Source organism: Vanellus vanellus (genome assembly GCF_965231255.1).
Source record: "Vanellus vanellus genome assembly, chromosome: 20".
NCBI lineage: Eukaryota > Metazoa > Chordata > Aves > Charadriiformes > Charadriidae > Vanellus > Vanellus vanellus.
The window spans coordinates 1,346,013-1,361,882 of NC_138925.1; the positions used below are offsets into that span (position 1 = coordinate 1,346,013).

The 15,870-nt window shown below is 49.8% G+C and overlaps 1 protein-coding gene across 1 annotated transcript in view; it reads right to left on the reverse strand.

The window, feature by feature from the left end:
* ZBTB40 (zinc finger and BTB domain containing 40) overlaps positions 1–10,306 on the reverse strand; it is a 36,176-nt gene extending 25,870 nt beyond the window's left edge. Inside the window, exons 1-3 of the mRNA XM_082493543.1 lie at positions 10,148–10,306; positions 6,833–7,623; positions 6,075–6,208 (exon numbers count right to left, since the gene is read on the reverse strand). Coding sequence (XP_082349669.1) covers positions 6,075–6,208; positions 6,833–7,562 — 864 coding nt within the window. The 5' untranslated portion in view covers positions 7,563–7,623; positions 10,148–10,306. The remainder of the gene's footprint in view (positions 1–6,074; positions 6,209–6,832; positions 7,624–10,147) is intronic.
* Positions 10,307–15,870: the final 5,564 nt, after the last annotated feature.

Genomic DNA, 15,870 nt, shown 5'->3' on the forward strand with positions numbered 1-15,870 from the left:
AGACTGAATGCAACTGCTCGGGGCCGCACCAGGGGGATGGTGGACTTGCTTTTCCTAGCAGGTGTAAATGCTCATATATTAGGGCAGCGTGACAGCGCAATGACCTATTGCAAAGAGTATCCACAGAGGGGAAGCTGCAGGAGTCCCAGCTCTTACCCGCTAACGGCATTTTTCCTGCCGAACAGAGAGACGTGGACATGAAGGGCTCTGTTATAAAGGAAGAAAGGAGACGCCACAGACGTGCTGAAGAACAAGCTTAAAGGTATTTTTTTTAATGCAAACATTAATTTGTAATGAGACTTGATAACCAGATCATGTTTGTTCTCAAGGTTTGCATGCCCGGCCCCTTTCCAGATCAAAATGATCATGTAAAACTCAAAATATCTTGACTCCCACCATCCTGAAGGTGCTCAGCACCCTGCCAAATACATGTTTTCACTAATATGGGTGAAAAGTATCTTACATTATCGCCATATTTTCTTTTCTTTTTAATTTTTATTTCTTTAAATTAAAATCAGAACAGCGTTGCTACCCAGAGCTCCAGGTAACATCCCTTCCTCAGCACATGGTTTTGGTTAATGGAAATGAGTTTTCAGAAACTGAAAGGGTCTGCTATTTATAGTCCTTTTCTGGAAGACCTTTCCTTGGACACATTGCTCAGTGGGAGCAACAGCCTTTTAGCATTGTTTTGAAAGAGCACACAGTGCATTTTAGACTTACTTTGAAGCACTAACAATTCCCAAAGATCCTGGAAAAAAAAATGGAAAAATACTGATATTAGCTGGAATCCCAGCTTCCACTCAGTCATAATGTGCCCACGCATTACAGCCTGACCCATTAGGTTTTCACTGCCTGGGACACTTGCAAAACCATTCACAGCCAAATTGGCACAAATTAGCACACATCCAGCTTCCAGACTGGAAGAAGAGATGGGCTCTCTGAGCAGGGAACCCTGCTCACCAAGATCTGGCTTAAGCTAGAGCTGTGCCACCGAATAGGTTCAGTGTCCACTGAGAAGTTGGGTCCCAGTTGAAGGTGTCAGTTCTGGTGGCCACAACACTACTAACTCAGTAGCGTAGTACTGTTATGGTCAAACGCCACAAAACAGCCCTCACAGTTCATCTCAAACCTCCCCATGTCCACAGCAGACACAAGGCAAGCTCTGAACAGGAACCTCTGCAGGTAACGCTGCAGGAGGTAGGTCACCTATCTCTGTATCATCTCCACATCTTCCATATTTTTCCAGATTTCTTTCCTAACACAATCAGTTCCTACACTGCTGTGTCCCTTTGTCCCACCACAGGATCTCCTGCTCCGCCCCATTGACCCTTTTTGTTTCCTGCTCCTTCCAACATCCCCTGCTGCTTTGGGTGGGAAGATGCACAAGGCTTCTCCTGCTGAGCCACAACCTGCTTTTGAAACGTGCATGGGCCGAGTTAGCACTGTGTCCTCCCAGCCACACACTCATCTCCCTCCTCGACATTCCTAGTAAGCCAGTGCTTCCAAGACCTCCACCTACCTCTCCAACATTATTAAGTTTTTTTGGGGTTGAGACAGGGATGCTCAAAGAGCAGCTGGTGGCTGCCCCTGCAGGGAGCGACCCTGAGCCTGGCTTAAGCTAGAGCTGTGCCACCGAATAGGTTCAGGGCTGGGCTGAACTCAACTGGTGTGCCAACCTGAGGGATGTCCTGGGACCCGGAGAGGACCTCAACCAGATGAGCAAGTAACGCACATCCCACTCAAGCATGCGATGGCCCATAACTGAGCCTAAAGAGGAATGGGGGGAGAGAGAGAGGGCAGGTTAGCACAGCCACAAGCCCAACTGGCCACTAGCCTCTTCCCTGCAGGTAGGCAAGCAGGGTTACGGATTTTCATGCCTTATCCAATCTCCTGCCCCCACGGTGAGAGCACATCTCAGCAAAAAGCCACTTTAGTGACTATTACTGAGTCATCTCCCTCAAGCACCAGGCTTTAGAGCAAATGCGAGCACCCAAAGGGTGGTGGGGAGGGATCTGCGAGAGACAGGCTGGAAAGCCATGGGAGGTGACAGAAGCAGCTAGCTCCCTTCAGATCCCTCCCTCACAAGCCGAGGCACATTCAGTTACAAACCTCACCCCTGAATGTGGTAAATCCTGTGCCAGTACCTCAACGCCACTTCCATTCCCCAGGGAGAGCTGCACTGGCCATTCAGCAAGCTGCAAAGTCCCTGACTGCAGGAGGCTGGGCACCATGGGGAAACTTCCAGAAACATAATCATCGGTCCTCTGTGAATGCAAGCTGCTTTACTGGTTAATTTTTGATGTCTACGAGGTGAAGAAAATATAAAAAAAAAACAACACTGGAAACCTGCACAGGCAGCTGCTGCCCACAGGGTCGGTGGCACGGACAGCACAGGGACTGGGCTATACGCACCTGGACCACGGAGAAGCTCATAGGCTATGACTGCCCCACAAAGTTATCAGCTATCACTCTGCACACAATACTCAGAATAAAACTACGTTCCCATTTCTGGTTCAGAAATCTGAAGTGCTTTCTATTCCAGCCTGCATTTGTACGGGACTGATGAAGCAGACCCCTGCACCAGCAAGGCTGTGTGAAGAATGCTGACCCCTGCTTGCTCCACACAACAGGAACAAAAAGCTCAACCCAAATTTCCACACAAGTACGCCAGAACAGGGGAGAAAAAGTTCTCCAGCGGTGTCACCACAAAATAAAACCCTCACAACCTATCACTCCTAATCAGGATGCAGAAGATAACGGGAAATTTCTTTCTTCTGCCGCATCCAGAAATCCCTGCAGCTGCAAACTAAGGATGACAATAATTGGACAGGCCTATAGGCAATGGAAATGATCCACAAGCACAGTGACATTTATTCTACATGGGAGAATCAGCGCTCCCCCACTTCATCTGAACCCAGTAGTAGAGGGAACAAATGAGCTGTGCAATAATTTGAATTGAGTTTCTCTACGAGAGCATAGGAAGATAAGACTTGACACCAGCAAAGCTCTTCTACGCTTCCCCAAATTACTGCAATTTCAGTCTTGTTCTCATTTCCAAGCAGGTTTCATCCAGGCCACAACCAAATTAGATACGAATAGTTTATGTGAGATACACAGAGACTCTAAAACAAAAACAACCCAAAAATCACATCTCCCTACACAGAAAAGCAACACGTCCGCACTTTTCATCCCAGGGAGCAGAACATAACACCAAAATTAAGAAAGAAGCAACAACTCTCACAAAAGCAAGCCCTGCACCACAAACCTCCCTGGGGGAACATCCCACAGCCTAACAAACCTGCACCAGAGGCAGCAGGAAACAAGGCAGCAACACCAGAGGGGAGCAGACAGGAGCACTGCGGGGAACAAGGCACCCGTGTAGGTCAGAGCTCATGAGCAAAGGAACAGAAACACAGAGGCTACCTCCAAGGCAAAATGCCACTGAAACCAGAGGAGCTGAACACCAGGACAGCCTCAGTGTCAACAGGCAGACTTGCAAAACCCCCACAAACACACACACAAGCCCCCACGCTGCCCAGGCTTTGCTCTTCTAAACACATCCCTGCTTGCCTATAGAGATAAGCCACCCACAAAAGGCTCCCGAGCAGTAGGAGGACGTGCTCGAGGGATGGGAGATCTCCTCTGCAGCAGGGCAAGCATGCCCTGCGTAGTGCAACGAAACGGCTTTTGAGCGGCTTCCAGACCGACTTTTACTTGCCCCGAGGCACCTAAGAGACTTCAAGCAAATAACTAGCAAAATAATACAAAGAAAGGGGAGGGGGGCAGGGGGAAAGAGAGAGGGGAAAAAAAAAAAATCCATTGATGTCTACTACTGGCACAATCTCAGCCTTAATTACACATCCTGAACTGGACTTTTTGGAGCTCAACTTGCACTTTAAGCATGACTTTAAAAACACACACCACTGTGTTTCCCCCAAAGAAAACACCGGGCCGTTGTGGGGAAAAAGTGACTCTGTCTGCTGGAAACAGAGCCCCAGCTCAGTGCCGGTGGCCACAGGTCCTGCTTGTCCCAGAGGGGAACTCAGAAAGGGACAGATCTGGCTGAGCCCTTGCTTACAGCAGGCTGCAGTCTGTCCCCTCCGCTGCCCTGGGGCTGACGCTTTTCATGCTTGTCACAGCTGTGAAGTGATTTTTCAGGAAGGCTTAAAGAAAATCCATTTCTCATTTATTCAGCGTTTATTTATAGCTGCAGAAAAATCGTCCAGCTGCCGTTTTTCGGTCAGACACCCAAACCACCTCTGAGCTCCACAACCTCTCACTCGGCTCCTGCTGCAACAGCTCATTTGGGAGCACAAAGGGCCGGGCGTGGGTCTGCGAACCTCACCTGCTGGGTCTTAGAGGTGCTGAAGAAACATGAAACAACAGTTACTGCAAAACAATAGAAAATGGGGCTGTTATGCAGAGCAGAAGCAAGGCAGCACGCCCGCCTGGGCGCTTTGCTGCCCTGTGAGGCAGCGAAAGCAGGCAAGGGAAGGGATGCGGGCACGGGTGATGCCTGCTGGCATGGGTGTATGGAGCTGCCAAATCCCTTCTGGCAGTGTCCATCCACACCACACAACACCCTTCCCCAGCTCTGCTCCAATTGCCAAGGTGCAGAATAGGTAAAACCTTAAACTTGACATACTTTTCTGATCGGGGCAACAAACAAACATACAAAAACCTAACCCTTCTGAGGGCACGCAGGCACGCTGAGAGCAATGTACTCACAGGTGCTTGTCAGCCTGGCTAGGCTTGGGCTTGCTACTACAAACACAAATTAGGACCCACATCTCCCTCCTAAAGCCCAAGAGATGTTATGTTCAACACCAGGAGGGTCAGCAGCTAAGGTAATATGTGCTTCCCTCTGTGAGGGGGAAGAAAAGAAAACCGTGCTCCCCGACTCAAGGGATTTCTCCTCCCTGCTGTCATACTTCTTTTTTTATTATTGATAAATGTTTTGCCTTGGGTTTTTAAAAGCAGAACGGCACCATGGCCAAAATGTCCCATGGTCATACTGGTACCAGAGGGACCAAGTGACTTGAATCTAGACAGCTTCCCAGCCAGCAAGCGCACAGGAACCTAGAGAGCATCGCAGCCCCTCGACCTACGGAATAGCATTTCTCAGCTTCAAAAAGTCAGCTAACCACAGAGCCACCAAAGAGCCAGCAATAAAACATTCACATTCTCATTTTTCCACGTACAGTAAAGGTACGTAGGGCAGTTCATGCAGCCCAATATGAAAAACGCTCTATCAGAAACAGCCAGGGTGAGGAGAGCAAGCACAGTCCCATCTTCACTCCACAGTAGCCACAGGTTTTTTCAGAGACCCTGCGATTATGCAGCAGCGTGCAGCCAGCATGAGTGCCCACCCAGACCTGCCGCCACCATTTCCAGGCTCCGTGTCCTCCTGCACCACTGTCACACCAATACGGATGTAACCTGCTGTTTCTGGGGTGGCTTTGAGCTGGTACAACAGCTGGTATCTGGCTACCGTTGTTCAGATCCCAGAGTATTCTTCAGTATTAAGCAAGCACCAGACTCAAATATCCCCTCCAACAGTAACTTGAGCAGCATTCATCAGCAACGACTACTTTTAAAGCGGCAAATCGCCAGGAGAAGCGCCACGGGATGGCACCCGTAACCCCCCCGTAACGCTCCCCACGAGCAGCCTGCCATACGCAGAGCGCAGCAGATGCTCCACAGCAAGCCCTCGCCGAGTGCTCGGGAAGTCTATTTTGGGATCTCATATGTCAGTCGTTTACAAGTCGATACAGTTCCCAAAGCAAATGCCATAAACAGGAGGAGAGAAATCAGTGCTGCAGCTCTCCTACAATACAACGAAGATATCTTCAGGGCAGGACATATACTTCTTTACCTACGTGCACAAGCAGCTTGCTCTTACAGATGCTTCTCTCCAGGGTGTTGCTCAGGTGGGCATGTGTTGCCCTTCAAACAACGAGGTACCAGATCCCCAGTTGCCCATGAAACTATTTCCTAAACAGGGAACAAACTATTCTAGCCCTCAGCAGGGTGAAGAAAAAACTTGTATCATTTACCCAAGTAAACACACCTACCTCCTTTTGAGAGGCATCAATTTCTCTGCACTCTTCCAGTCTTTTCAGCACAGCTCGGGCATCAGAAAGGGCCTCAGAGAAAACACTTTCATACCGAAGAAAGAAATCCAGTTTACAGCTTTTTCTCTCTGCTGCTGTGTGAGAGAAACACGATGAGTTATTTGCTAATTGAAGGGATTCACAGAAAGCATGATGCGATTGAAAGGCATCAGTTTGTAACGAGCACATTGGCTATAATAGGGAAACTGTGACTCACAAATCCCTTCTAAAGATATCACGCAGCCTGGAGGGAAAACCAACAGTTTATTTAACACCAGTTATAAATGGAACATTTATTTTAAACCCAGTACAGCCTCTGTTTTCCTCCCATGCTGAACAGGAGTTTAAAGGATAAGGTAGCATTAGCAGGCAACTCTGTTCCCTTACTGTTACACAGATTGCCTTATCAACCTCATGTCCCACAGTAACGCAGATCCCACTGTACGTCAGCTGCAATCACACGCATGGGTAAGAAAAGTTTTGCTCACTACAGTTCTGGTAAAGTGGTGAGAATGAAGCAACTGAAAAGGCCAAAGGAGAGTATTGAGCAGTACCAAAGAAAGTGCGTGCAGAAAAGGGGTACATGTTGGTGCTGCTCCCCACCCAGGGCAAACTAAAAAGAACCAACAGAGAGAAAAAGATCCCCCATAAGGAGAAAGCATGAGACAATGCAGTTGCAAATAAGAGACAATGCTGTGCCCAGACCTGTAAAGTCTCACCTAAATCCCTCGCTCCTCCTTCCTCCTCTGGAAGCTCAGCATGATCCTCTTCTGCACTGCCATCCTGCTCGGCACAGGCAGGCTGATCAGGACGAGAGCCTGATCCCTCCCGGAGGGATCTGGAATCGCTCAACAAAGCATCCTGGTGAACCCAAGTGTGGTTCATGGTAAGTTCCTGGCCAGGAGGAGAAACATCTGCTTCCATTTCTGCTTCAACAGGGCCAGGAGAAGGGGAAACTCTCTGAGGGAGGAGGATATCTGTTCTTCCTTCAGCAGGTTTTTCAGACTGAGGCAGGTTACTAGCTTCAGCGTGGTTTCCAGGTGAGTCCGCTGCCTGGCTGGAGACTTCTCTCACTACCGGGTCCTGAGTTGAACAGCTGATGAGGTCCCTGAGGAGGTTTTTGCAACTAACAGCCACATCAAACATCTGCAGACTATCTGCCACCGAGATTACTTTGGTGAAATTGTGTTTCCCCAGTGGGAGTTTGCCACTATACATCATCTCCAGCAAAAGTGCAAACTCCTCAGGGGTCACCACAGAAGCATCAATGGAGATGGTGTCTGTGCTGTCCAACAAGGATTTAAAAAGCAGGCTGGCTGCAGCCAAAACCACCTTGTGTGCTCTAAAGTGAACATTCCCAATGAAGATGGTGCAATCACAGAACTGCTGCTCTTTGCAGAGAGTGTACAGCTGCTGCAGCAGCTGCTTGCTGTAACTGGGAAGCTCCATGGCACCAGAGTCTACCGGCCTCCTCTCGCTGTGGTGTCCACACTGCTTTCACAACGCCCAGCTAGCAAAAACCCAAAAGATCCTGTTAGCGCTTTGCTCAGACAGTAGCAAGACAGAAAGAAAGAATAAGCAAAAATTACTTTTCAGTTTATACCTCCTAGTAGCTTATTGTGCTGCACGTCAGTGGTTACAGCAAGAAAAGGCCGACTTCTGAACTCACAGTCCCCAAATTCAGCAACTTACCCCACTAGAGCTGAAGGGCCTCAATACTGTTCAAATATAAATACTTCAGAAAGAACTTGGAAATGAGTACTGAGTCCCAGGAGTTATAAAAAGGGAGAAGAAACTCCCTGATGTGCCCTTCAGATCAGGCACTGATGCTGAATTCAGGAGCTGGTTTCTGAAAGAGCAGAAGGGGAAGCAGTGCAAAAAGACCTGTTCAGACCATCTACCAAACACAGAGGAGAATCTGAGGTGTTGGTTTTGACCTGCAAAGCACTAAGTGGTTTGGGACCAGTTAATTTTCTCCCCACATCACTGCCAAGATCAGCAGGGGCACACAAGCATTGGAGATCACAGTCTGCTTGCAGCCCAGGGCTTTCAGCACCTCCCTTCTCAGCACACCACCGTCCTAACTCATCGATTTACAAGTCTTTTCCCCTAAGCTAGAATTTCTTGCAGAAGTCCACAGCCCTAATCCCATTTACCAGAGCCTCCCTTTTACTTTTTTTCCACTACCGTTGCAGGAGGGAGAACAGATAGGACATCTGCCAACAGAATTTTTATCAGCGGGATATCTGGAGTTTTTATCTAAACTAGACAAGATAAAGATGTTACTACCTTGTCTACACACTAGGATGCCTAACACTGGTGCTGGCAATGATGCTGAAACAAAACAGCATGAGCACTAGAGGAAGAGCACCTGGATGGACACAATTTGCATAACCTTCAACTGCTTAACATCTTTGCACCCAGCTTCCTACTCTCTTGTAGAGAACAGGAGTAATATTGTTGATCATCAGGGCGGGAGCTTTAATGAGCTGATGCTCATACACCACCTTGAAGCGCTGCGTCGCACAAAAGCAGGCTCGGAGCAACTCCCAACTTGCACCAAATCACAAGTGGCAAGCATAGCTGAGCTGGCGTCACGCTCCTGCAAGGTGCCAACCCCTCTGGAGTTCAGACTTTGTGGGAAGCAGGACCGCCTGCCCACAAGCAGGCAGGATTCCAGCTGTCCTTCTGCATAGCACTGCCTGCAGTGGCTGTGGGAAGACAGGAGGAGCCAAGAGACATCACTTCATACCAAAGCTACAGACGGCTGAGCAACTGGTTGGTGGATACCACCTGTGCATGAGAGCTCTCCTGCTCAGCCAAGAGCTCCTCCGTGTTTTAAAGATGAAGTACTATGTAACTTGCTTTTCAATCATCAGGATAAGATCACAGATGGTTTTGACATCAGCTCAAAGCAGAGGTGTCATGCTCTCCATCTGAATACCTTTGAAGGGAGAGCACGGGATAGGTGGGTCCTTTTCTGGAAGGCAGGGAAACCTAAGTAGTCGCTGATACCTGACCCTCCTGCCTCCTAGGAGCCAGAGCTTCTCCAAGCGCATCGCTACCAAAGGCTGTCTGGTCTGCAGCTCATCTTCGCTACTTTGCAAGTACCAGATCCACCCCCTCACCCGTGCACAGGGCTGGCCACCTGCACTTCCAGCCTATTAAACACGTGGGCTCTGCTACCCTCCCACGCCGCTGTAAATCACGAGTAACCAAGCTGCCATCAGCAGAGTTGCTGCTGGTCGTGGGAGAAGAGCGAGCCCCGTTTCTTTTGCCAGACTCAATGTAATAGCAGTTTTAGTCCACCCACTCCTTCCCCAGAGCTGAAGGACTTTCAGTATCTGAGATGAAATTGAGTCTGCTGGTTAAATAATAATAGCTGTGGCTCTTCCTATAAAAGGACAAGCAGGAAACATCGATGTCCTGGAAGAGATGTCTGCTCACTTTGCCATGAATAGCCTTCTGCATAAAACCTATCGCTTCCACTGTGGCAAGCTGGAAGAAGCAGCAGCACCGTCTGCTCCCTCTATTCCTGGCAAGAATATCAAAGATATATTTGTCCATGACAGCTCAAAACAGTGAAGCTCTAAAGCAGCCTAGCAGCACCTGCCCTTCTTTATTACACCAACTCAGAGGACTGGAAAATGTGTCCTGAGCAATTAGATCAGACGTATTTGTTTAAATACATTTTACATCTTTAATTATAGGAACCCAAAGATCCAGTACTGGCAAAGAGAACAGACATTTCTTAACAGGGGGTGATGGCCAAGACCATCCCCAAGGCAATTGCCCCCTACTTCGAACACGCTTCAGGCTTTTATTCAAAGCTTATGGCAGAACGGACCACCACCAGCACTCTGATTTCTCATCCGTCACTGCCTCCTAGATTTCCAGACTCAATAACTTGGGTTTGGCTAAAGCTTCTTCTCTTCCAGCAAGGTGCCCAGTCATGATAAGAACTGATTTTTAGGGGGAGGACCCTCCACTGCCATAGTTAGTCTAACTGTTAAATTACATGCCTCATTTCTTACCTGAGTTTGTCTGGCTCCATCTCCCAGCCATCTTCTAGCTAGCTTTCGGGAGATTTGGCAGGGGGACTGGGCTGGACTGGGAATCTCTCCGAGAGCAGGTAACTAATACTTCAGCAGCGATGAGTGTTTACGGAGTGCGAGCCATCTGCCTCTGCCAGCACCACTGGTAAGAAAAAGCCATTTGTTACTTTTTCAGTTTAAAGCTGCTCTCTGCATCCTCTTGGGAGCCAGGGTGACTGGAGACTTTTTATGAATTTCAAACTTAAGGTAAAACGTGGTTTAAGCATGCTGCTTCTGGGACCTCTGACACCTGAGCCTCACAAGCACTGCCCTCCTCCAAAATATCAGCTCACTTGAGTCAGAACGGGGCAACAAAGGAAACAGAGATACTTGCTCATCTTAGCTGCACAACCAACGGGCTTTGCAAAATGAATCTTTTGAGGAATATCAGGGGACATCTTAAGCCTCGTCCTGAGGTGGCTTCAGAGTTTTCGTTCCACTGACTTCCAGTGAGGCTGCAAAGTCAATCAATTTCAGCCAAATTTTCAGAAGTGCCTAAAATCCCTAAGGCTCTACTTGACCACGAGTCAATAAATATCGTCCTGTCGTCCTTAAGCCACAGTTATCATCCACAGCTGCTCTCAGGACACCCACTTCAGCAAAGAAGCCCCTTCGTCTGAACCTCACAAGTACAGGAGGTCCAGAATGGGTTTGCAGCAAACATTACCCTCCACCGCCCAGTTCCATTTCTTTCTTCCTTTTCCCGGTTATTTTTGTCCTCATACACCTCCACAGTTTGAGGGGATCATGTGTTTTTCTTTAAGCTACATTAGAACAGGAAAAGGCTATGTTGATGGCAACAATGCTTCTTCACAGAGAAGGGAACAGGAACACCCAATTCCATCTACAGAAGTGAAAAGGAGTTTCCAAATTAAATTACTTCTGTTCATTATTCATATAATTACTTCGATCTATATTCAACAGATTCAAAAGCCATCCACATCACCAGGTTCATCAAAAGATAATTGAAATTTAGGACTGAGCACTTTAGCAATTAGACACTACAGAGATAGTTGCTCTAAAGATGCACAGATGAGACCACCTCTCCCTTACAGTTACGAGGCTGCCGCACACAATCAGAAAGCCCATGACAAGGCACAGAATGAATGAATTTTAATCCCTCTGTGGCCTTCGCAAAAAGATTCTGTATGCCCCTCAATTCCATAGTTAAGGGCTTTTACAAGGTGCTGGTCAACACACCTGCTGTCATTAATAAAATAATGCCAAAAGCCACTTCCTGGATTGATTAGTAGCATCTCAGTGGCTGGCTTGAGATGCGTTCCATGCCTGAAATTTCTCCTTGGGATGCACATGGAATAGGCTTTTTTTAGCTTAAAATTAATTAAATAAATAAATAAACTAATATTGCTGCACCGCCAAGAAATTAACCACCACCATCACAGCCTTTTTAAAGGCATAAACCCACAGCCTTGTGCTCCCTCTGCTGCCAGCACAGTGCAACGCACAGAGAAAGGCAACCTGCACCCCCGCTGCAAAAGTAGAAGCAAGCCATTCCTGTGCGAGCTCTACAGAGCTAAAACAATGCAGGCAGAAAAAACAAAATGGACAGAAAGAGATAAGCAAAACGGAAGAATCCAGCTTCTCTGTCTTAAGTAAATGCCACTTTTGTAAGAGCGGATCGGAGGGTCTCACAGGAGCAGCCCAACAACCCTCCCTGCACTCTTAGCTTCCTGCTCAAGGGAGCTAAAATCCAAAGTGGTCACTGAAGTAAGCGCAGGTCCCAGCCCAGGAAGGTCCCCTGCCCCTGTGAGAGGCACTCACCCTGTCACTACCCGGTTTGCTCTTTACACAAAAGGCTTATTTCAAGAAACTCCTGTGAATCGGTAAATGCAGCAGGACAGAAAGCTGAGATTCGTTCTCTCGTGTTTCTCAGCCCCGCAGTCCCTCGGGTACGACAGCAGCCTCCAAGCAATGGCCAACTTTCTGGTTTTAGCTCTGAGGAGTTAAGGACAGTGACAGCCTTAAATCAGAATCTGAATACTTTTTGTGTGTGTTTACCAGTTTCCTGTTTTCTTGTTACTAAGATGATGACCTTACAAAGAGGGTTATGGGAAAGCCAGAAAATCACGTACTGCAATTCAATTTTCTTACCTCTCCCACCAAAAGTAATTCAGTCTTTGTAGTGTTGAAAGAGGCTGGGGGGTCATTACCTTTCTCTGGGGTGCTCCAGAGGGCCAGAGCAGGCAGCTCTCCCAGAGGATAATGTAAAATCCAGTACGAGGAGCCAGGGCACACCAATTTGTTTTTCAATCTATTTTATTTCAGTTCAGAGCATCAGTGCAGACAGATAACACAGGAAAATAAGCAACACTTTGACTAAATTCAGCACTCTGCGGTCTCTAAAGACAGCAGAATATACCGCTCAAAAAACATGCAACGCTTTGGCCATCTGTCTGCACTGATGCTCTGAATGGAAATACAATAGATTGAAAAACAAATAGGTATGCTTCAGCTCTTAACAGCAAGTTTTCCATTACCCTTCAAAGTGAGGGCTGCTGCCTATCCCTCCTGGAATAGGGCTACCCCAACGAGAGCACAAAATCATGCAGTGGGAAATGAGCACAAACCCAAAGCAACAGCCAAAGTTTGCTCCAGTCTCTGCTCATCCATGTCTCGCCATGCCCAAGAACACTGAACGTGCTAATTACATTTTGCAGGTTCCCATAACGTCCTCAAAAAAAAACAAAAGTTCAGCATCTGAACTCCTGTTTGTCAGGTAGGTTTACATCAGAGAAGATTGCATGTTGTAAGTTATTAGTGGCTTTTTTTAAAAGAAAAAACAATACTTTGACCAGTTTTTGCAATCCATTTTGCTGTCAGCAGAAGTGCAGAAGACATTTGTTACACCCAAAAGCAGACAAGGTACAATGCACCCGTAAGCTGCCTTGATCCAAAGGCCTCTTCAAGCACAAAGGGAAAAAAAAAAAAGCTTTAAAATGACATTTCTCAAGTGTGGTCAGCCCAAATGGGGACTGATTCCCTCAGACTTATTAGTAAATTACACAGAATTACTCTGAGCTGAATCAATCAAGATAGCAAGCCAGGAGGCACCTGGACTTCCACCCCATCACCTCCTCCTTCAGTCCTCCACAGCCCTGAAACTCCATTATGTCAAAAGGACCTACAACAACTCTTCAAACTTGAGTGCAGCTGCTTTAAAACACAGACAGAGAAGGATGCTACAATGTAAAAGCCTTAACAGCATTTACCCAGGAAGCCAACTTGCTTCCTCCATCTCCTAGAAGACTTCTATAACCACTGAGCTGTGGTCTGGGCAACAACAAGCACATTTTCAGCACCTTGTTTAAGCTGCATGTTGTGGCAGTTAAATCAAAATACACTGGAGAGACAAAACAGGAGTGAACAAGCAGTGCGCAGAGGCTGGGGTGGTCAGCTAGGGGAGGACCTCCATTCTGGTCCGTACTTTAACAGTCTGCTCCTGCATCACTCTGTCCTTGGACTGGGATTTGAAACCCTAATTCCTACTCAAACACAAGACATTTGGGACATCTTAACCAAAATGCTGTCGTACGTCATCTCTGTACCAGCCTTCCTTTCCACCAGAGAAGAAATTACCCCCAAGACTCACATACACGCTTGTCTCTCTCTGGGGAAGAGATGAGGTTCATTGACCCAGACCCACCTCAGCGCAATCCAACCCAACCTGGGAACGGGCTGCTACTAAAGGGAACAGCCCTGCTCCTCCTCCACAGCTCCGTGGAGCTGGTGATCACACAAGAAACTGGATCAGACTGCTGATTTATTGGCGAGGTGCAAAAATACCATTTATTCGTCTCTTGATGGTTCAGTTCAGTCTTCCAACCAATCATCTCAATGAACAGAAATAATTGGCATTCCAAAGAAAGGAGAGGAATCCGCTGCGGCAAAAGGCGTGGAAGGGCAAGATAATTCCCCTTCCATGCCTACTTTAAAAAAAAAAAAAAAAAAAAAAACAACAAAAACTTTCTGAAGAGGTTCACGGTTTCTGCCCAAGCAGGGGACACAGTTTGAAGAGGCCCTAAAGTGCATCTAATGAGAAACATCTTTGGGGGGGTCAGCGGTATGCATGTGACAGGCTTTGGCTTATGGGTAGAGCCAAAATCCCAGTGGAAGTATCTTTGCTTTTATGTGTCGGTCACAAAAGGAAAGACCCCTGCCGTGTTTCTAACAGCAGTGATGCAACCAACCAGCTCCCTTCGGCAGAAGGTACACGTGTGGTGTTTTAAATTAGAGGGACAGCAGGCCTTCACGTTTTTGCCCCCCCCATGAAGCACCTACCAAGCACCTTGATTTAACACAGCACTCCCGGGGAGGAGGGGATCCACCTCCCGGCCAGGCTACAGGTAAGGGCAGCCCGCAGGGTCCCTTCAGCCTCCTCAGGCCGCTGCCAAAGGCTTCGCGGGAGCTGGTCCCTCCCTGCGGAGGCGCCCCCATCCCCCTGCTCCTCCGGGGAGGAGGCAAACCGCCCCCACCCCGCCACGGCAAGGCCGGGGCCCAACCGGGCCGGGGTTCGGCACCGAGGCGGGGAGGCCAGGCCGGGCCGGGCCGGGCCGCAGCGGGGAAGCCCGGCGATGGGGACGGGCCCGGCGGGGGTGGGAGCTGCCCGCCGATCCCCCCCAAGGCCCAGCCCGCAGCTGAGGGACCGAGCGATATGGGCCAGACCCGGCCGCCCCCACAGCGCAGCGCGGCCCCCGGCGCGGCCGGCGCCCCGTCGCCATGGTTACCTTTATTGGGAGCGGCGCGGCGGACAGGGCGCGCGGCGGCGGCGGGAACAATAAAGCTTCAACAACAGCCGCCCTTCCCCCGCCCCCCGCAGCCGCGCTGGGCCGCCCGCCGCCATCTTGAAGCGGCAGCGGGCCGGCTCCCCCGGCACGTGACGAAGGGGCAAGCGGGGAGGAGGGAAGCCGGCGCCGGCTGGGCATGCGCAGTTCTCCGTCGTGCGCCGTCCCCGGTCCACCCCACCCCTCCTCCGCGCGCCAGTCCTGAGGGAGAGGGCGGCTATGGCCAACACGGCGGCTCCTCCCGCTGGGCCTCCCCCGCGCCCCGCTGCCTCAGGCGGCCCCGCAGCCCCCGCGGTTAATAAAACATCATTCTCCTGCGGTAGAGCCGGGGCCCGGTTCCTCGGGAGGCCGGCGGTGGTGGGGCGCGGGCCGTGGGTGAGCAGCCCGGAGGGGCGGTCGGCTGCGAGGGGTCTGGCGGGCTGAGGGGGGTGGTCCCTGGGAGGAGCTCAATCTGCTGCTGGATCACTCACCCACGGGCTGGGCGAGGGCCGGGGGGAAGCCCTGGGCCTGCTAGAGACATGGTTATGGAGGCCTGGCGGTGGGAGGGGAGTTGGGCAGAGGGAGTCCTGGCGGTGAGTCCCGATCTTCCCTCTGCTCCGTCAGCCACTTGCCCGGACACTAGCCTTTGGCTTCACAGCACACTGCTGGCATGACCGCCTGCTCCCTCCCAGCGGCCATCTCACCATTGCCGTGGTCCCCACGACCTCCCCAGCCACCCTGAGGGCAGCCGCACCAGCCCAGCTCATGGGGGCCCTGCACCAGGCTGGGGAGCCCACCTGGGCCACCAGCATGAAGCAGAGGGGTCACAGACAGTGCCAGCAGGCACCCCCGGGGTTTCTGGCTGGCCCCAGGAAATGCGAG